This window comes from Leptosomus discolor, chromosome 5 (assembly GCF_034619465.1).
Source record: "Leptosomus discolor isolate bLepDis1 chromosome 5, bLepDis1.hap2, whole genome shotgun sequence".
In the NCBI taxonomy this organism is placed as follows: domain Eukaryota; kingdom Metazoa; phylum Chordata; class Aves; order Leptosomiformes; family Leptosomidae; genus Leptosomus; species Leptosomus discolor.
This window is the reverse complement of record NC_141395.1, coordinates 22,716,894-22,738,198: the sequence shown is the minus strand read 5'-3', so window position 1 is coordinate 22,738,198 and position 21,305 is coordinate 22,716,894. Positions and strand designations below refer to the sequence as shown.

The window sequence follows — 21,305 nt, the reverse complement described above, 5'->3', positions numbered from 1 at the left end:
TCTAATTTCTAGATCACATGATCCCTTTTCTCTCTGATGCTTTAGCTACAACAGTGATAAGCTAAAACTAGAGACAAACAGGAATGCATTATATCTGAATGGAAACATGCATATGCAACTGGAGTAGTGGCAACTTTTGTTTTTAAAACGCTTTACTTGTCTCTCGTATTTGGAATAAACTCTATTTTAATTTCAGAATATACAGAATTCTCAGAACAAGAAGCTGTGTCTATAGAAAAAAGTGACAAATATGGAAGCAATTGGGAGAACTCATAGGTCAAACCAGAATATGTTCACTCATTTTTGAGGTTAAAGGTCCCTAGAAAGTGCAAACAGATTCCAAAACATGCCAAATGTGCCTAAGTTTCCACTAAAAGATGGAACAGTGTACATACTACAAAATTAGTGCCAGAACGTTTAAGTTCTGGTGTCTCATATCAATAATTGTGCACTCTCTTAACCATAAATTACTATTACAAATATATATTTAATGTCCTGCTGTTAATTTCTGACCCTTTAAACTACACAGTCTGCTACTGTGAAATAGAAGCATTTGTTAAGAGGGGATAAGTATATTTGATAAATTACAGGGATTAACATGATCTTAAATTAGTAAAAGAATTTAGTCTTTTTAATATTTATTTTCTTGCTGCTGCTCAGTTTTTGACAGCGGAAGACATTACAGTTATATAAATATACTTCAAACAGAGGATCTTCTCAGGGTGGGAAAGGCATCTTTTTGTTCTTACTGGTATTTAAGAACTACATTTTCAGTAATTGTCAGACCATGTTACCAGCCTCAAATTCCTTCTTGCTTCTGGGATAGCACCACCTAGTGACTATTACACAGATTTGGAGATCGCTGCTTGGCAAAAACCACCTACGCTGCAAATTCCAGAGCTAGTTGCAAGCAGATGTGAGAACGTGCTGTCACTCATCTTCAAACAAAACACCAGAGATACTAGCAGAAGGCTCACTTCAAGTCAGGGTTACCTGGAAAGATGCAATATGGCTTCCATGTAAATTATTAACTTTCACATCAGTCAGTACAAAAAACTGGAGAAAATTGTATCAAGATTATGAATCTTAATCTGTATTTTTTCTGGTTTGCTATAGGAATGAAGCACATGCTGAGTGGAGGGAAGAGGGCTAAGAGGCAAGGACAGAGTACAATGCGACATTTACACAGTCACTATTCTTTTCTTTACCAAAGCCTCTTTGTAGAAAGTTAAGAGAATAGCATTATCTTTCTTCACTGAGCAGAGATGAAGCAGCATTGCCAGCCATACCTTCTGTTCTCAGCCAAACCTTTCATTTATCTTGCAAGCTGCCAAAACTAAACCTGGCAACAATCTGATTTTAGAACACAGAGGCCCCAAGACCGGATGTAAGTGCCAATTATATTAGACAGCTGGAAAAAATAAAGCAAAATCACAAAGACTTTTAAAAAATAAAAATGACATAAGAGTTTTAAGCTATTCTTATAACACCATGCACAGGAGCATATGCACAATAATTTTTTAAACAGGATGCCCTGTACCAACTTGACAGAAATACAGACAATGCTCAATTTGCTGTGTATTCTTCATGGAAAGGTAAATGTTCTATAACAGGAGGCAGAAAGCATGAAATTAATGTAAATAGGAAACAAGGAAGGAATGTAAGAGACAAAACAAAAAAAGTGGAAATACATCAACACGGTAACTATACATTACTGCAATAATAAGTATCTTCTTACTGAACCTTTCATGTATATTGGGCAAAATACTTAAGTTCAGTGCTGCTGCTACTAAAAAGCGAGAAGAAGAGGAGTTTGCATGAAAGTCTCAGCATTCTGATTTTAAAATAGCAATAAAATCAGAAGTATAATATTCACAATAATTGGGACTGATAACTGGGGCAAAGGACCTGATCCGTTTCATTCTGACTATAGCTCCAAGGTATAAAATAGCTAGTAAAGAGGGGTGTGGAGGCACATTTGATCAGATGTGAATTTTATTTTTTGCTTTGCTTGATCCATCCAGCCTGAGTAAAAGAATCTCTTTTACCAGTTTAACACAGACTCAAATGTCAGAAGTAGACACAAAGATTCTTTGTTCCGCACTTGGGCACAAACCAACCCTACTCCATCTTAAACTATATCCTCCTTCATCTAAGCTTGTCATAGCTGAAAGGAGAAGCAGATTCCTCATTGGATCCTCACCTCTCAAGGACCTCTAAAAGCATTATTTGAAGGGGGGTAATTCAGAGTCTTCTAGCTACAGGAAAAAAACAAGGACAAGGTAACAGGAATCTATCCTATGTAGAATATAAACAGATATTTTGCTATCAGTTTTACATGTGCAAAGAAGGCTCCAATATATGTTTTTCTCCAGATGTTCTTTTTCTACATAGAACTCTCAAGAGATGTTAAAGGCATCACTAGAGGCTATGACTGGGCTACTGAGGGGCCAGAAATCCCAGACAGAGTTGCCAGGTGCAGAATTGCCTCTACAGCCCACATACAAGCCTACACAGCACTACCCAACACATGTACACTTACCTCTACCTAAAAACACACCAACCTCATTTTCATGTCATACCAGATCACAAGAATTCTGCACTCTCATACAATCTATCATATTTAGATTATGCCTTAGTATTACATTTTTTTCTTATCCATTATGAAAAAAATACTTTAAAAATTTAGGAAGTATTGAGAGATGTGCACATCTGTTGGCTTGTTCGCATGTATACTGCAGAACTATTGTTTGTATAGGTCACTGCTATTCTGGCATCTATCCATGGAGTAATCAAACTTCATCTTGCTGTTTTATTTAGCCATACATCTGTGCACTCTCATGTTAGTCACTGTCAACAAGCTTTAAATCAACCTAATTAATTAATTCTAACAGATTAGTATGTGATTTTTATAATTTGTAAGAAACTTTATGTATTGCATCAATGCATCTAAATAGATGGATATTACCTCCTAAAGAACTTGATCTACATTACATCATTTATGAACTGTGAAAAATGGTACACAAGAATACACAAGAATCTATCAACTGAGAACTGATCTTAGTAAAGGACTAAGAACCAAGAAAATCCCATATTCTCATCCTGTTCTGAGAAAGAGTTCTTGCCCTACAAGTCAGATAATCTCCCCTTCTCTGGAGTGAGGGATGAACCTTGCTGCCTGGGTGTTTTAGAAGAATTCATGTCCACATATTTAAAAAAAAAAAACAACATAGATCATTACATTTCAGATATCTAGGAAACAGCAGAGCTGAAAGAGATTTTAAAAAATTTGTCCAGAAAGAACTAGAGTTTTAGAGGAGTAGGTAGCTGAAGAGGTTGCAAAGTTAGCAAAGCTGTGCAGAAAATACCTGTTTTTGTTAACGGGCTAGAGAACAGCTGCTGAAGAAGTTTGTTCTCTGAAGTTCGCAACACCACCACTACGTCAGCAGGCAGAGTGTCTCTGTTCTTCTCAAGGAATGCAGAGGCGTCATATAATACCTAGCAGGGGAAACAGAATCAGAAAAGTTTCCAAAAAGGATTACCCAAAAGCTACTATGTTCTTTAAAATGTGAACAGTCAACATGACCAAGTAGAACAGTTAGTTTGGGTCTGACAAGCTAATGAACTATTTGCAAAGAACTTAAAAGCGTACAGCTACAGCACTGTCTTCAGAATGTGAACTGCTTATAAACAGCACCTATATTCCTATCATGTCACCGCACATCACATTGGGTTAAATGCCTTAAAACATGCTGTATTACGCTTTGTCACATCAAACTATGGTATGCATGATGCAACAGAGATACCTCACTAAAGCTTTTACATGTGAAATAAGAAATGTTCTCAAGTGGTCATCATCTATTTGTTGTCCACACCAACTAGACCTGTTGGGGGAACATGAGTAAGTTGCACATCTAGGTACATTAGAATAGGCTTCTCACTGCTTCAAAAATGACAGTAGGAAACCAAAACATTAATTGAATTTCAATTACTTTAATTGTTTTTATTAGAAATTAGCACCTGGCTATTTGTATTCATGTAAGAATCAGTTAATTTTGCTTAACTCTTCTTTTCTTTTTTTGTAAACTGCAGTAATGTTTTAGACCTCTTGCTATCACTAGCAATATTCCTCTCTAGCCTAATTCCACTGGAGTTCATTAGTTTCCACAGAAACTGAATGTTCTCCTGCAATAGAGAACTGGCCAGTAGTGTTTTTATGATTTGGCCATTTGGGTACAAAGAATTTACTAAGCGTGTGTAAAATTTTACAGTCACTCTTAACAAGCCAGAAAGCTAGACAAAGTTACTAGAACATATCTTAAAATTTTGGAGTCCTGTAATGAGCCAGAGATGAGACTTCATTGGTAATGATATAAAACATGACTATTTCATTTTGATTTTGTTTATAAACAAAGATTTGGACCCAAAATCACAAGCAAAGCTCATGTTATGTGAAACAACTGGACAGCTACTCCCCATATAAAATAATACATGAGCTCCTGAGAACAAAAGAAGTTAGGTGCTACAGAGTATGAGAAAACATCTGTGCTAGCTAGCTCCAGTTTTTCCAATGCTCTGTATAGAATTTTAAGTTCTATTGCAGATGCTGTTTCACATTGCATTTTATCCGTATACTTATATACAGTCACACACAGAACTACTGTGGCATTCACACAATGTTAACAATCACGTAGCCTGTTCTGGCTCCGGAGAGTTGCTCCTTTGAAATAACTGTAGTAACGGTTTTCTGGTGCCAGATTTCTTTCAGAATAAAAGGTGGTTACTGTCTACACAATTTGTGAAAGAGTCCTAAGGACAGGTTCTAAAATGGACTACTACACATGAAAAATTTATCATAAATTCTAGGTTTCTGTAAACTTCATCATTTTGTCTCTTAAAATGAGAAAAAAAATCATAAAGCAGAAACTTCGGATAAAACAAATAATGACCATGCCATTGTTATTTGAACTAAATAAAAATCACATGACCTTACCTTTCCAGCATAGTGCTGAATACCAAAACACAATTCTACTCCTTTTGGTCTCCAAAAGTATTTGCATCGTAAGTTATCTTCAAATTTATCTAGACATTGAGAGGAGACATCGATATAAGTGACTTAGAGTGACTAAGTTAAATCTTCATCCTAATTAGGGACAATCTGCTGCTCAAGAAGGCAGAACTACTATAAACACATATATATTCAGATTGCTCAGAAATAGCTGTGTGCCAGCTCTTCTATGCTTTCCTCCAAGCTGCCGCTTCTGAATGGAACAGCTCATTCTAAACTAGCCCAGTAAGACTGTCTTTCAAATCCCACTGTTTGTGGATAGTTTTGTGCATGGAAAAATATCAAGTAAGTGGGGTCAATGAAGAGGTGTGATGACTTCTCATATTTTGCTATGAATTTGCTTATATGTATATATAGGGTTTGGGGTGGGTCTATTTCAACTCCCTAAATTCAAAATTGTGCATGTATCTTGCTTGCTTAAACACCTATTATTTGTATTTTCCCTATCTTCCTTTCCCCATTCATTTAGCTTTGTGCATCATGTTTCAAGTATACGTTAATGTCTTCAAGCTGGGACCATCTCTCATTTACCTTTCTACAGAAAGAGAGGCTTCTACCTAAAACCTTTTAGAGAGGCTTTCTGTTTCCCGTGACTATCTCTAAAGAGCTGACAGAAAAAGAAACACAGCTTTCTAAGAAAAAAAGTCTTTTATGCCCTGTGATATTTTGTATGTTCTTTAATATTTTGTAATGAAATTCGTGCTGATACTTTAAAACTTGCTATTATATTTCTTTATCTGAACAAGCCATTAGAGACCTGAGGCCAGAACCAATTGATAAAATTCTCTGTCATGTTGAGTACATCAGAAAATATTATCAAAATGTTTTTTCTAATGTTAGAATCCATTAATATTTTGTGTTAGGTTTTTCTTTCTATGAACATTTCATCAAGCTTGTATTTAAAGCAAAAAGAACTAAGCTTGGAATTTTGAGGGAGCGGGGGGGAAGGCGCTGGAATTAATGATTGTCTGGGGACATCTGGAAAGCGCAAAATATCCCACTTCGCTCTCTCCTTGAGGGATCCTGTTGCACTGTGTACAGATCAGCAGTAAGACTGGTCGGCACTGGACCAAGGAAAGTGCCTCTGTGAAAGTGTAAGTTCGATATTCAGTATTAACTGATTTATAGGACCCACAGGGAGGCACACAGCTTTTGTACACAAATGAGGACTGCAATGAAACCATAGCATTCATTCTGTCTATGACCTAAATTCAAGCTTCAACTCAGCCTACCAGAAGTGAAAAATCTTGTACATATATTGTGCAATTTAACAGGCAGCTGTTATTTTTCTCTGACTAACAGTTGGAGTCTCTGCTGTGCATTCCATTGAAGGAACCAGAACTCTTTGTTTCATATCCCAGCGAAAAATGTAGCTCTAGTAAATAAAAGCAAGACAACAGTTTTAAACGTGGCATGCGCCGCATGTTTTAAAGCTGGCACCAAGATTTGTTAAAATATACACAAAATATGCATGAAGGAAGGGAAATATTCAGCCAGATGGCACACCAGAAATAACACACACTTTCTATTTATGAGATAATCTGGAGCGAAGCAGTATTTTCTAATTGGATAAACACGGGCCTATGAGCCTGGGAGATCTAAATTATACTCTCAGCACTAATGCTGCTCACAGGGTGGTCCTAGACACAAGATTCTACTATGTCTCAACCTTCCCTTCAGTAAATGGGGATAAATGCTGCTTGATGTACCTCACATACATGGACAAGACACAGGTTATTTCCTTGTAACAGTGAAAAGACAATAAGCCCTTGACACTTCATATAGAAGATAACTTTCGCAGTAGAAAAAGAACAGAAATCATGTAAGAGAAAAACGATGAAGCACAATGAAAAATATACTTAACGTGTCAAATGAAATGGCACAGCCTCAGGAGGACAACTAGTCTAGTAAAACTTGAGTAAAGGTGTCATTCTGCCCTCTCAAAATATATTTGTTATTTCCCAAAATTTTTGTTTGCACGTACCAACTAAAGTTAGGTCTGTTGCCTGAGGAAATCGACTTTCTTCATCTAGAAGAGACAGTAGACCCATGGGTTTCTGGAGGAACATATCTAGAAGTGGACGGTTGTCCTCATACTCCACTGTAGTAGCATCAATTCCCTCACTCTGATATTCCACCTACAAAATCACCAGCACAGTTTTAACATTGAACCAGTAAAAGCAACATCATCATTAGGACATTTACGATGCACAGCAATACTCTATGGGCCCCAACAATATTATTTACAAAACTTCAAATGAAAGGTGACATATCTTGCATTTAAATTACATATCCATTTTATAGTTTATAATGTACTCCTGAATATGATCTATGGTTCAGGATGGCTGATTCAACTAGACTTCATCAGAGTTGAATTTACCTGCTCAAGTGCAAAGATATGTTGATTGAAATAAAACTGGATCTGTTCATTAGCAATATTTATGCACAGCTGTTCAAAGGAATTTCTTGCAAAGTTCTCAAATCCAAATATGTCTAGTATCCCAACATTCATCCCATTTTCAGCATTGCTGCATGTGAAAATACAAATAAAATTCATTATGGGAAATATCAAGTTAAAATAAAAATAAACATGGTAACTAAAATTGCATAAATAATTCAATCTGCTGCAAAAAGAGAGGAGGAAAAATATGCTTGAATCTAAGCCAGCTTGTGCATCTGTTCAGCATAGTTAACACTTCTGGTTTCCACTTGCTTCTTGCAAATTGCCATGAAGGCAGGAGAATCATAGGTACATAGTAACAGACATTTAGCAGCTATATTAAAACAAATGGCTTCAGTAGGAAGACCCCAAATAAAAATCTATTGTCTGCTCCTCCGGGTAGACAAAAGGTGTCAAGCTTTAATGTAGGTTTTTGCTATACTCAGTCAGAAGGGTAATTACCAAGTCTGCTGCTGCTACGAGCTGGACTATAAAAAGCCCATGTGCTAGCTCAAGTATACTCATACCAAAGGTACCACTACAACTGCAAGTACAGATGTGGACATGTCTATATGATACAGTGAAGTGCCAAGTAGAGATCTCAGATCACAGGCATTCCCACATAACCTAAGGGGTTCTCTTGTTTCTAAAAATCTCCACAGCTGCTTGAAAAGACCAGAGCAGCCAGATCAGTACCTGGCAATGAAATTATAAGGATGCACAATGCGAATGTTTCTGTAATTATGAAAAATAAAAAATCATCAGTTACATTTCAAGTAGCAGCACCATAATAATCCGAGAACTTTATTGCTAGCTTACAAAAGTAGAAGGACAGTAAGGACTGTGAATACATACTAAAGTTTTTCAGTGTATTGCAATTATTTACTAGCCTTTGGTATGATTTTAATGTTCACTACATAGGAAGCATCTTTTTAAAGAATTGTACAGCACTTTAACCATTCAATTTCCATTGACTTAAGTAGCTAAATTCCACTCAGCTCTTTGAAAACATTGAGGTTAACGTCCTGGAAACAGAATTCAGTATCACAGCATGAAAGCCATTTTGAAGCCTTAGCCAAAATAAACACAGCACCCTTTCTGCAAAATCAAAAATATACAAATGGATGAACCCATCAAAGACATATGCACAGTAAATACACATGATTCAGTGATGTGTAACTTGCCATATATTTTTATCTGGCTGAAGCAGCGTATTAATACGATTTACGATCCAGCTGAAGAGCCGGCCATAAAGTGCTTTAGACATGGCATCTCGCACGTCAACAGCTTTGTCCACAGTGTTTGTTCGGATAATAGTCTCCCCTCGTGTTACAACACAGTGGGAGGTCAGGGCCTCTTGAAGTTCTTCTGACCCAATACTTAGTAGTGCAGCAGCTAAAAGACAGTGGAAAAAAGATACACAACTGTGATTATGCAGTGGAAATCACCAGCATTGCCTAACTGTTACCTCAAGTTAGAAATTCTCACAAATACAGTCAAATTGCATTTACAGAACTGACAACGTTAAAATGTATTTACCATTATCTAAGGCTTCTGGGTTGGGAACCTCACTTTTATCTGTTTGGTGTTGTGAAGAAATGGCAGCAAACTCAATATTTCCAGTATTTAAGATTCCAGTCAGAATTCTGTACACAGAGTACACTTCCTGTATAAGATGACAAGAAGTACTTTTAAAGAATCCCACTAGATATATAGATCGTATTTAGGTTATGAAAGAAAAAGGTGGGCAGTGGAATAGCTACTAAAGCTTGTAGTTTTCTCTGAGACCAAGTTCTACAAATTCAAGTAAGCTCCTTTTCACCCAGAAAACAGTGTGATACAGAATTGTAAATGGACTTGCCTGAGTACAGAGAACTCAGACTGGTCTTGGTTTCTGAGCGTGCGGTTATGCTTTCACAGTTCACTTCTGCCATAAGAGAGATTCTACAGCACAGGGATGTATCCACAAAACCAAATAGCAGCCTGTGCATAGGCAGTACTGGAGGTGGTTTTTATAAAGAAGGTAAATAATGGTTTAGCAACTGGATCTCTTACCTCATCAGTGAATCCTATAATTCTAAAGCAATGCTGAATCGCTTCAAATTGTCTTCCATAAGAATCTTTAGTAACTATATCATGCATTACTCTTCCAGTTTCGTTATCAATATATCTAAATAGAGTGGGAGAAAGAAAGCACCATACTAGCAGATGTGCCAGTACAACCTCCAGTAACTTCAATGCAAGTACTTCAGTAACTGGAAAGATTTATTTCACTATCTTCCAATTATATACTTTCGTGCTAATTCATAAGAAGTTCTTGTTTCTGTTGCACTAACTTTTGCTTATTCTTTGTTAATATATATTGCAGTGTTACCAACATTTCACACGCATCCCCTCACGCAATAAAGATCAGATGCACCCAAAGTACAAATACCTGCTGAAAAATACAACTCCAAAGCATATTCTGGGTTCTTACTGAAGCACGACAGTAAGAAATCATAAGGTGATTGTCCTGATTTGAAAGTATGACAGAATATCTACATAATAATAAACTAGATTCTTTCTCCTCTTTAAATAGTCCAAGTTCTCAAACAAATACAAATAATGTAATGCCTTATTGTCCATCCTCTTCTTTGCTTGGGAGGATTAAAAAAATCCTTAAGGGATGGAGAAGGATTAAGAGAGATTTTAAGGCATCATACTGAAAGCAAGAGCTGATCAATAGCTAATTACAACGAGCAATTAAAACAAGTGAGTGACAGTTACCTAGGAGGCTTTTTATCGGGAAGTCTGTATTCTGAAAGTTTCTTCTGATGGTAAAGGCCAGCATAAATATAATAAAATATATGGAAATTTTTCTCTCCCCTGGAAAATAGAAGTATCATTTTAAAGAACACATATTTATTCTTGTGGGATCCTATGCAATGTAAAAGTACAAGTTTCTATCATGAGCTCACTGAAGTAGGTAGCAAATCTCCTGCTTGTTTTAATGGTGTAGGATCAGCAACTGTGAAACACAGTAAACTCAGCCAATCACAAAATTTCACCAAAGAATGGAGAAGCTCTGGCTTTCACTCCAAATGAACCTGACTATTCTTGTCATCATAGCACTGTACAAAGGATCACTGCTTTAGCAGAAGACACGTTAATATTTAAAATAAAGAATTTCGGAGAATTGAACAGAATCCAAACATTACAGAAATGTGTAAGGACAGACAATTAATATACCTACACAGCCTGTTTTATGACCCTTGATTTTTCAAGTAGATATTCAGAAATCTTTGCCCCCATTACAGCTCCTGTCGGCGTAAACATCATTTCCAGATATTTTCCAAAGCGACTTGAGTTGTCATTAATGGCAGTGCAGGCATTCCCAAATGCTTCAACCAGAGGATTCACCTGAAGAATTTTCTCACGCAAAGCACGGTTATTGGCCTTGACAGAACAGATATAGATCATAACAATCATTAAAAGAACATATTGCTTATCCACAATCCAATTCTTGCTTCAGAAGCATAGCATCCCTTTCTCATGCTTGTATGGACTTAGAAACCACACTAACCTTTCTACTTAAACAACAACAGGGCCAACAAATTGATGAGGAAGTCTCCCATAGATAGGAAAACCCAGATACTTCTTTCTCTGCAATTGTTCTGCCTCTGAGGTGTCATATAATTAGAGTACCAAAACCATCAAAAACTAAACACATCTACTTAAGGTTAACCTTACACACTTAATTTTCCCATTATTTTGCATTAATAGCATTACTCATAACATTTAAATGTGTAAGAGCTTGTAAGATTAGAGCCATAGCAACATCCGACATTATCGTATGTCCTAGGTTACAGTGTAAAATGTGCCCCCCCCCAAAAAAAAAAAAAAAAAAAGTATTCTATTACCATGTTCAGGAGCTGTTGAGACCAGGTGGGGCGGTGCTCCCTGCCTCCCCCCCCTCTGGACTATCTCCTGTTACTGGGCACAACAATGCCTTATCGCCTGACCCATCGATAACTCGCTCCTGGACTATCCCCTGTTAATGGCCCATCAAGGAACTGCCTCACGACTCCCCATCCCATTGTGAGATGCTCCGCCCGGGGGGAAGGAGCCAAGCAGTCCATGCTAAATAAAAACTGAGACCTCGAACACCCTAGCAGCCTTCTTCCACTGGATTCCCAGAGGAGTTTTTTCCCCCCACTGGAGTTCCAGAGGACAAGAGCTACCTACCTACCACTGGACCTTCGGAGGAAGACCAGACTCTTTTACCTGATTGCTGCTTCCACAGAACTACATCCATCGCTTCAGGAGGACTGCAGCCAGCATCTTATCGGACTGCTACTGCCACCCTAACAGGGTGTCAGGTTGTACTTCTGACTCTGTCAGTGTAAACCAGTGGGTTGTTTTGTTTCCCTGCCTTGTGTTATATATATATATATATATTAGTAAAGAACTGTTACTCCTATTCCCCATATCTTTGCCTGAAGGCCCCTTAATTTCAAAATGATAATAATTTGGAGGGAAGGGGGTTGCATTTTCCATTTCAAGGGAGGCTCCTGCCTTCCTCATCAGACACCTGTCTTTCAAACCAAGACATCGTATAAATGAGCGACAGTCTATGTGATAAACACTGTAGATACTACAGGCACTGAACGCTTGGGATCCGGCACCTTCTCTTTCAAAGAATATTGAATGGCTTGGTGTGGGTCATACCATAGTATCTTAATTTAATACTCACATGTGTGATTAATCCATCCCTAACTCAGGTGGGACAATTCACACAAACCTTTTTTTAGGTATTAAAGATTAAATAAAGTGGAAATTGGGAGTGGGGCTGGGAGGATTTGTTCATAGTTTTACATCACTGGCTAAGAAATACCTTTCCCAAGAAGGTCAAATGTTGGACGATCAGATGGGCACTTTCTGTCTTTCCAGCACCACTTTCCCCACTGATGATAATGCACTAAACACACAAAATAAAACAGTTAAGTGCGCAGCTCACCACATGGTCGATTTCAGCTATTACTGTTCCTACCTGGTTTAACTGTTAAGTACCAAGACTACAAAATATTTTAAGAGTCAGCTCCCTCCTGAAAGGAAAGATCAGCAAAGGCTCAGTGTAATAATTTATTCCCTAGATTACTAAAAGGTGTCTCACAATGCCTGATAGCAATGTGAGTATGCATGAAGCAGTGACTGAATTTCTAAGGGCTAAGACACATAAACGAGTGACCATGTCTACAGGCTAAGCCATGCTATGCACATATGTGGCTTCTTCCAAATGTTTAAAACTCAGAAAACTGCCACAGCTCAGTCGATGAGACATAATTCAACAGCGCATCGGAGCTCACTGCATTGACTTCATATGAATTAACATGAAACACAGTGTACAGCTGTATTTAATACACTTACCAAAAGTCTGCTCCTGGCTTTAAAAATAATCTTAAATAATTGCTGCTATGTAAAGAGGTTATTCTATAAGTGACTCTGATATTCAAGCTAGAACAGCAAACTAGCATCTAAAAACTTCAGGCAAATAAGCATCTGTTCATTGGATGATTCTGGGAGAACATATCCATCTTCTTAAGCCAACAGTCCTTAAAGCATGCTATATTATAGGCTTTCCAAGTGGTTTCCAGACTCAGAGATTAGCTAGAATGGTCTAAATCACTTGGTACCCTCCTGTACGCTGTTACACTTCATGGACGAGACGGAAGTAGAAGGCATGCTCACATCTGAACACTGAAGTGTGAACATTTCGGGTCATAGCAAGTAAGAATCCTAACAGCATTTATTATTTTCCCATTTTTTCATGTGTTCTACAGATCACCAGTACAAATTAGTCTACTTAAGGTACAGTACCAACTGACATATAATTAAAACGTTAATACTGAGCAGTCACATAGATTCGTGTGGTTTTATGCCAGTACCTGAAAAATCATTTTCACCATACTGTGAACATACAAGATTCTTGGCTGGGAGAAGACAGAAGGTCCTAAAATACTTGATGAAATTACACTTCATACAGAACTGAGCTTTGTGAAAATGTCTGAAAGATGTAGCAGTTCTCTGGTGGTGTCTTGTGGTGTCTGACAGCAGGTGCAGGGATTGACTCTAAATAATGTATGCAATATGACATTTGCAGCTCACTTATTTGCTTCTTGCCAGGTATTTTGTTCTTCTTGGAAACAGATAACCCAGTGATGGATTTACAAGGTTATGATACCTATCTTAATTGTCTTTGAATGACTAGAGAAGTCATGTACAACAGTTTATATTGTTAAAGCCCATGAGTTCTTGTAGAACTCATAACACTCTTGTAGAACTGGCCAGAACTTGACTTTAGCTTCAGGAGAAATGTTAGACCTGGAGTCAATTTTCAGGCTTCACAGGAAAACACAAGGGAAAGGTCAATGGATAAAACAAACAGAATCAATATATTTTTGATCTGGCTACAGTGTTTATCTAATCCACCTTTACCTGAAGAACCAACATAGCACTGGCAGGTAATGGAGATAAACATGCTCCGGTAATCCTTTGCAAACAGAAAATAGGAAACTGATTTAGATCTAAATGCAAATTACTTCCTAAATGTGTATGAAACATATAATATTAAAGATGTACAAAGTTAGCTTGACAGGCTGATGTCAAAACTAATTTTTTTCCTAGATAAGTTCTCACATAACTTATTCTACATGAGCACTTTTTTTCTTTAATGCCTCCATCAAAGAGCATATAAGTCTTTAAAGAAGTACTAGCCAACTCTCAGGCCAGTGTACTTCCACATACCCAGTAGAATTCCTTTTTTCTTCATCTTCAATGTCTCTTTCGTTTGTCTTCTTTGCTTGGTATTTTCTGATTGCTGGGGTTTTATTATTTTATTCTGCTTTTGTGATTTTAAAAAAGCATTTTCTGTGAATTATTGTGTGATGTGCAGGGTAAAATCAGGAGGATTTTATAAATAAAAATCTTTATCAGCCCTCAATATTCATGTACACACAGCACACCAAACTGGAAAGAGTACAAAGTTATAATCTTAAGAATGCAAGAAAAAGAAATCTAGCTTCTACAGCATGGTATTTCATTCTCATTAAAATCATTGCTATATAATTGGATTTGTGTCCTTATTACATTTATATTAGACCTATACTTAATATATTTTACTTATTTAATGGTTCCTATTTTTTGTGACTTGTAGTTAAAGGAGTTGATTATCCATTGCTTGATAGTGTCTTTATGTAACAAAAGTGGTTCAAACTGTGTTAACCTGCTATGGCACTAAGACCCTCTGATTTTATACAGCTGTAAATTACTACAATACCTTGTGCAAGACAGGCTAGAATCAGAGTGTGCAGCAGCACTCTGCAGCTGGTGTCAACTGCCAGGACTTCATGGATGTCCAGGAAACCTGTATTGGTCAGGTAACCCTATCATCTTATTTCATCTTTTAATCTCTTTTATGCCACTGTGTCCTCTTCAGAATTCCCAAACCTGACTAGATTTCTACTCTGGAGTTCCTGATGAAGAAATAAAAGGCTTAAAGAAAAAATTTCCCGAAGTACAAGATAGCAGAACATTAGCCATAGCCATGTAGCATAGTGGCAGTACAATTAATACGAAATCTAAACCAAAATGAACAGATTCTTACCTGATCTTTGCTGAACGTAACCATACTTTGGTAGGCAGCGTCCGCAGAGGCAAATATGTGGGGGGGATTTGATGAACGCTTCACACCATGGTAAAGCTTGGAGAACTAAATTTAAAAAAGAACACATGATAGTCAAAATACGCAACTCAGCTACATAATTAAGAACTGAAGAGAGGATAGTGACTATTTTCTACCTGTTCAACAGAAGGCAGTTGCCTGTTTTACCACAGAATTTCCACTGAACCACCTGCAAGAAGAGTGGTAATTCTTGGCACTGCCCAACTTTCAGAATACAAATTACAACACCTAAAATGCACTTCGATGTTTCCCGCACAAGACAGTGAAGAGAACTGCATCACAAGGAACAGAATTTCAAACACAAGCATTCAAACAAGGAAATACCTAACCTATACAAAAGAAACTTCAAAGAGAACAGTGAATTTGAAATCTGGCACCTCTGCTTGTAACCCTGATTCAGGCACCCAGGGAGACTAAGATTTATGGCTCTACCTCTCTTCGTGTTTGTAGGGAACTAAGATGCCTCTATCTTTACACCATTTGATTCACTTGTTTCTTTTAAGCAGCAGCTGATGGCATAGGACATGTAATAACCCAATAGTCAGCAATCATTTAGGAAGCAACAGCCTCAGCATAAGGAGGTTCATATAACCATCTTCTGTTTCTCAGAATAAAGCCCTAAATGCCAGAGAAGAGGCGCAGCTGTGTCTGGGTTAATCTTCATCCCTCCTGTGGAATTTGTGCCACCAAGCAGAAAGGAATGAAATCAAATGAGATTGAATTAAAAAATGAAACAAAACAAAACAAAACAAAACAACCAACAGACAAAACCCAAACAAAATGATTTGTAGACACACTTTTCTGGAAGAAGAAAAAGCTGGGGTTTAGTCTGCTCCTAGCTTCCAACATCACTTAAGTATTTTAGGCAGTGGTGTTAATGTAAAATGTAAAGTGAGTACTGTCCACAGCTTGGAATCTCTCTTACCTGGGGAGAATAAATGCTGAGATTCTGGAAGGGGTTTAAGGCTATTAAAATGTCTCCAACATAAGTATAAATTTGTAAGTCAGCATAGCGTTTCTGCAGCTGATGGATAATTGTATCCTGAGAAGATTACAAAAAGTTTGATAGTTAAACAGTATTTTCCCAGTTAGGAAGATTTTTCTAAATATATTGAGAACACTGATTAAGAAATAATAAGTTTTACTAATTAGTTTTCAAATGCCAACACCACAAAACCAAACAAATAGTTTCAAAATTCTTGCTAACACCACAAAACTAAGTTAAATGGCAACTCCTATTTCCAGATTAGTACATATTTTGTTATATCAACCTGAGAAACAAACCTTCTGAAGAGAAAATGACCATGCACATTATTGCTGCACTTCATTGTACATTTCCATTTAATTTTTTATTTGACCATGAAACAAGGATAATAATTTTTCAAGGATTAAATTTTAAGTGGTAGTAAGAGACTGTTTCAAGCAGAACACTAGCACAATTTAATATTATGTCTTTTTCTTGCTGCCATGCAATTTAAGGATTGTCAAAACAAAAATTTGCAGATACTCTGCATATAGGTAATATGTTGAAATATGCAACTGTTATTGTTTTATCACTTTTTATCCAGAAGCTGTAGATACCATATCATTCTATATCAATTCATCGATTTTAGGAAAAATCACTTAAATCTAGATCTTCATGACTAAACTTCACATTTTAGGAAACTCACAAAAATACTTAAACTAGCTTCACTCATAATTAAATTCATCCACATAATAGGATTCACTGCTATTGCTTTTATGTCACTATACAGAATATTAGCAAAGTGATGCCAGCAGAGAAGTCACGTGACAATTCCTTTGCCATGGTGAGACAAAAGTTTGCAAGAAGGAACTCTTCTCATTCTGTTAAAAGAAGCCTAAAAAGCAGAAACAGGCAAAATTGTCAGAGGCACAATTGTCAGAAACCGCTATTCAGACAGTACAGTACCTCATCTAGAACTTCTAGATTTACCAGATCATCATCTAGAGAGTACTTGTCAGCTCCATCCACATGGTAAGGTCTTCTAGTATGTATTCGTTCATGCCTGGAAGTTTGTTAGTAGAGCACCAGTGTTATAAAACTGTATTGAAGACAGCAAACATTAAGAGGAGATGGGAAGTCATGGGTGAGTGATTTTGTCATGCGGAGAACACATACACATTCCCTGAAATACATATTTTTGCTTGAAATACCCTTTTATAAAAGCAATAGGTCAGCTTGCTGTCCAGTGTAGTATCTGTTTTCTCTTTCACAATATATAACCCTATTTATCAATGCTCAGAGATGAAGAATTATCTGTAGACTTACTACTTCCTACTCACACAGTAAACTATAAAAATATTCTGCCTCTTTTCCCTTCCTTTCTCGCTCTAAGTTAATAAACTACCACTCTATTTAATTAAATCTTCCCCCCACGTAACCAGCCTACAGAATTGTCACCTAACAAAGTTATAAAAAGCAATAAGCAGTACAAAATCCTTGTTACCTTGGTGTGTGCCAAAGTGCCTCCTCAGTTGACCCTAGATTTGGCCCAAAACAACATTTCTGAACCACAGCTGCCATCAGACTCTAAATTGTATGGATGTTCAGTCAGCTTGTCCCCAGAGATTTAAGCCACACAATAAGCAGCAGAGACAAACTGTCACATAACCCCTTTATAATCAGATTATACTGAAGGAATCTTTGAAAATGCTGTGTATATGTTTTTAAACAACACATCTTGTTGAAACAGGGACAAATCAAGAGGCTGTAATATTTCTTCCACAGAGGGAGTGAAATATGAATGCTGTAAGCACAACTAGGCTTTTCTTTACAACAAACATAATCAAAGCATAGTAGGAGGACACCCACTGAGATACAGTCTGCATCCTGCTGAGTAACATTTAGCATTGATCCTCAATGACAGTCCTTGACAGACTGCTTCTGCATTGGTTGCCGTGTAGAAAGTAGGAATCACATGATCACATATCTCAAAACAATGCTAAATTTTACATCAAGCACCAACAGAATGGCACTGTGACTTGGCAGGAAATGCTGTTTATCTATTATGTGGAAGGTTAATATGAAGATGTAGCAGGCCTTTTTTTCTTTAATCATATCTTTATATACTCATGGACTCCTGTTTCGAAAATGAGCATTGAGGCTTTTGCTTTTTTCCCTTTTATGCACGCTTCTACACTTGAAACTAGTCAGTTTTCATTCAGTAAAGAGAATGCCTTCATATCCAAGAGCTATTATAGAAGCTATAGAAGAATTATTGCATGGAAATCCTCTAACAAAAAGGAAGAAGAGTGTTAGTGACGAGTGCAGCTTCACTGATAATTGCAAATCACATTCAAAGATCCCAATTTTTTTATGTCTATTTTTATTCGTTTTTCTTATTTACTTTTGGGTAGTCAGTGAGTCCTGGAAAACTATTCTGTAATGGTTTCTTCGAATTGTAACTAAATAAAACTATGCAAACCTTTTTGTCAGCTAGGAAGTAAAATAGCAGGAACATAGCAGATTTTGCTGACAGTCCCACTTACATTTTATATCCTACATTTCCAGAGATGCTAGTTTGCTTCATGTTGTACATATGAAGAAATGAAAGAATGAGAACACAAATAAGAAACTATGAAAGAAAAATTGCTGCAGTGGATATTATTTCCAGTGGGCAGCATGGTGATTGTGTGAATTTTTTCAAAGTTCCCTTTGACTAAGTTTCACATTTTGAGATCTTTCATCAGGTGGTGGGTGGGTTCTTTTTCTTTCTTTCTTTCTTTTTTTTAAGCAGTCACTATACTTAAGAAAATTTGCTGACTCAAAGGAGTAGGAAGGCATGTAAGTGGCCTAACATACTACTGTTTTTTCTAATGGTTGTTTCCATTTCAAACCAGAATTCAACCTCTTACTTCACTCCAAAGAAAAATGCTGTTGTAAATAATGTAAATCATTTAGAGACAGGAGCACCCCTCAGTCTACAAATGAAGCAAGTATTTTAACAGTTGCTTTACTTCATAGAGATATAACTAACAAAGTAATGGATAGACATTATAGCTAACATATCTCATCTGTGAAGCTTCTTCTTCCTGGAGCAAACCCTCACAGCCACAATATTAAATTGCAACAAGGTGCAGTTATGGATGTATCTACCAGAGGTGCAGGGAGGAGGGGGAAGAGGGCACATTCAAACCTAAGCATCTCTAATTGCAGAATGGCTTTGTAAACTAATCTGTTATCTGATTGTATATTAAACTCCTGCTGTTTGTTCTCCTTAAGTGATAAATTAATCAATTTTTTTATCAGAAATGGTTTTCTTAAATACTATGTAAATAAATAAGGAAACTCTCTTTAGTCAAATATAAGTAAAACATATATACCTTTGTGCATATATTTTCTTATGCTTAACTCATTTTCCTAAGTACATGATTAGGAAGAGGATATTAGGAGCATAACATCACATTAGCTTCAAATCTCCTGCTGGACGCATCAGTTTTCTACTGACCCTGTGTCCTGCAGATACATTGACAGAGTAGGAAAGAAGACTAGAGACATTAACCTTTAATTATTTCCACAATTTTACATCAGAAATACAATCTGCTTTTAAAACATATATATAAAAAAATCTTTAAAAGCCAAAGGGAACACTTTTAACTGGGGAAATAATTGTTGGCATATTTTTTGCATAAAAAGTAGAATTATCAGCCATTTTTTCAATTACCATTCCTTTCTGGTGACATATAAAATGTACCAATTATAAGCAAAAGGAAAATCAAAGGTGTTAGGTTATTTGCCTTAAGGTTCTAGCAATGTTCTGAATCATCCCCTGGAGGACACAGTCTCTTCACTGACAAAAGTAGTGGTGTAAAGGGCCAGGCTGAGGATGACAATGGTGTGTACATTCTATACATTGAAAAAAAAAAAAAATATATATATATATTCAAATACTAGAAATCACTCAGAGTACCTAACCTTATCAAACCTGAAGAGCAGCATTAGATTTATTGCAGAACTCTAGTGAAGAGCACTATTTGTTGAAAAAGGTTCTATCCTCCCAAGCACCTTCCCTTTGTCTTTTATCAGGCAGGAATAGGGACAGAGTTTTCTTGGATGTTGGAGGAGGGGCAAAAGGCGAGAAGCATTTCTCCCTCAGGAGAACAATTTCATGAAGAGGGTGGGAAGCATTCATTTGTTCTACTTGTGGGGAAGATACAGTTCGAAAGCAAATAATCTCTTTTCATATTAGACACCAGCCATAGTAATAGAAGTGCATTGTAAATAGCTATATGCACATATGACCCTGCTATCAAGCTGACGATGGGGAAGGAAAAGCTAGATGGACCACACAGACTTCTCAATCAGAAAGTCATCTTGCTGTCAGGTCCAACCTGAAGAAGAAAGCAGCACAGAACAACATTTTTTATGTTCATTGGGAAGCTTCCTCTCTGATCTCTCTCCCCTCCACCCCTAACTGAATTCCTTTACTTTGTCTCTTGGTGAAGTTTTTTTTTTTCTAGGACTCACATAGGAAAAACTGTTTCTGTTCTTGTTCTTCTGTACCTTATCACCAATTTAAAATTAATTGCATCCAAACTGAGTTTTACAAGAAAAATACTTAATACAGTGAGAAAGAAAAAAAAACCAGCGGAGAGGTGCTACTGCCACACAGAGATACACAGCCTGTTTCCTGTGCATTGCAAAGACTGAATTTTGCTCCTGTACATCAAGTTTCAGCCTGCAGTAATTTGGTGAAGCAAGGTCACAACAGAACCGACACAGCCTTAATTACAATGTAAATGCTGCACCTATAATGAAAATCTGTGCAATCTCCAGTAAAAACATATACACTATAATCAGAACAAGGATTCGTTTTGGGGGGCCACAATAGCTTTGTGATTTAAAAAAAAAAAAAAAAAGAGTTTTAAACTCGTTTGCCTAATATTCATACAGATGAAGGCTAGAAGAATTGCATTAAATTACATTGTGTATAGCATTAGAGGACTATTTCTGGTTCTGTTTCTGTTATTATCTCTGAGTCCAAAGGAAATTACTGGCTGGATGCAATCAAGTTCCTTGCAGTTAATTGCTTTCAAAACTAAATGTGAGCTGGCAG

General features: G+C 36.9%; 1 protein-coding gene across 1 annotated transcript in view; it reads right to left on the bottom strand.

Moving 5' to 3' along the window:
- The window catches only part of MYO3B (myosin IIIB), a 218,796-nt gene that overhangs the window by 90,341 nt on the left and 107,150 nt on the right, over positions 1-21,305 (bottom strand). The window contains exons 10-22 of the mRNA XM_086465966.1: positions 17,159-17,255; positions 16,154-16,270; positions 15,151-15,255; positions 12,382-12,465; positions 10,741-10,943; positions 10,275-10,373; positions 9,564-9,678; positions 9,048-9,174; positions 8,693-8,903; positions 7,449-7,596; positions 7,053-7,206; positions 4,994-5,082; positions 3,369-3,498 (exon numbers count right to left, since the gene is read on the bottom strand). Coding sequence (XP_086322092.1) covers positions 3,369-3,498; positions 4,994-5,082; positions 7,053-7,206; positions 7,449-7,596; positions 8,693-8,903; positions 9,048-9,174; positions 9,564-9,678; positions 10,275-10,373; positions 10,741-10,943; positions 12,382-12,465; positions 15,151-15,255; positions 16,154-16,270; positions 17,159-17,255 — 1,679 coding nt within the window. The remainder of the gene's footprint in view (positions 1-3,368; positions 3,499-4,993; positions 5,083-7,052; positions 7,207-7,448; positions 7,597-8,692; positions 8,904-9,047; positions 9,175-9,563; positions 9,679-10,274; positions 10,374-10,740; positions 10,944-12,381; positions 12,466-15,150; positions 15,256-16,153; positions 16,271-17,158; positions 17,256-21,305) is intronic.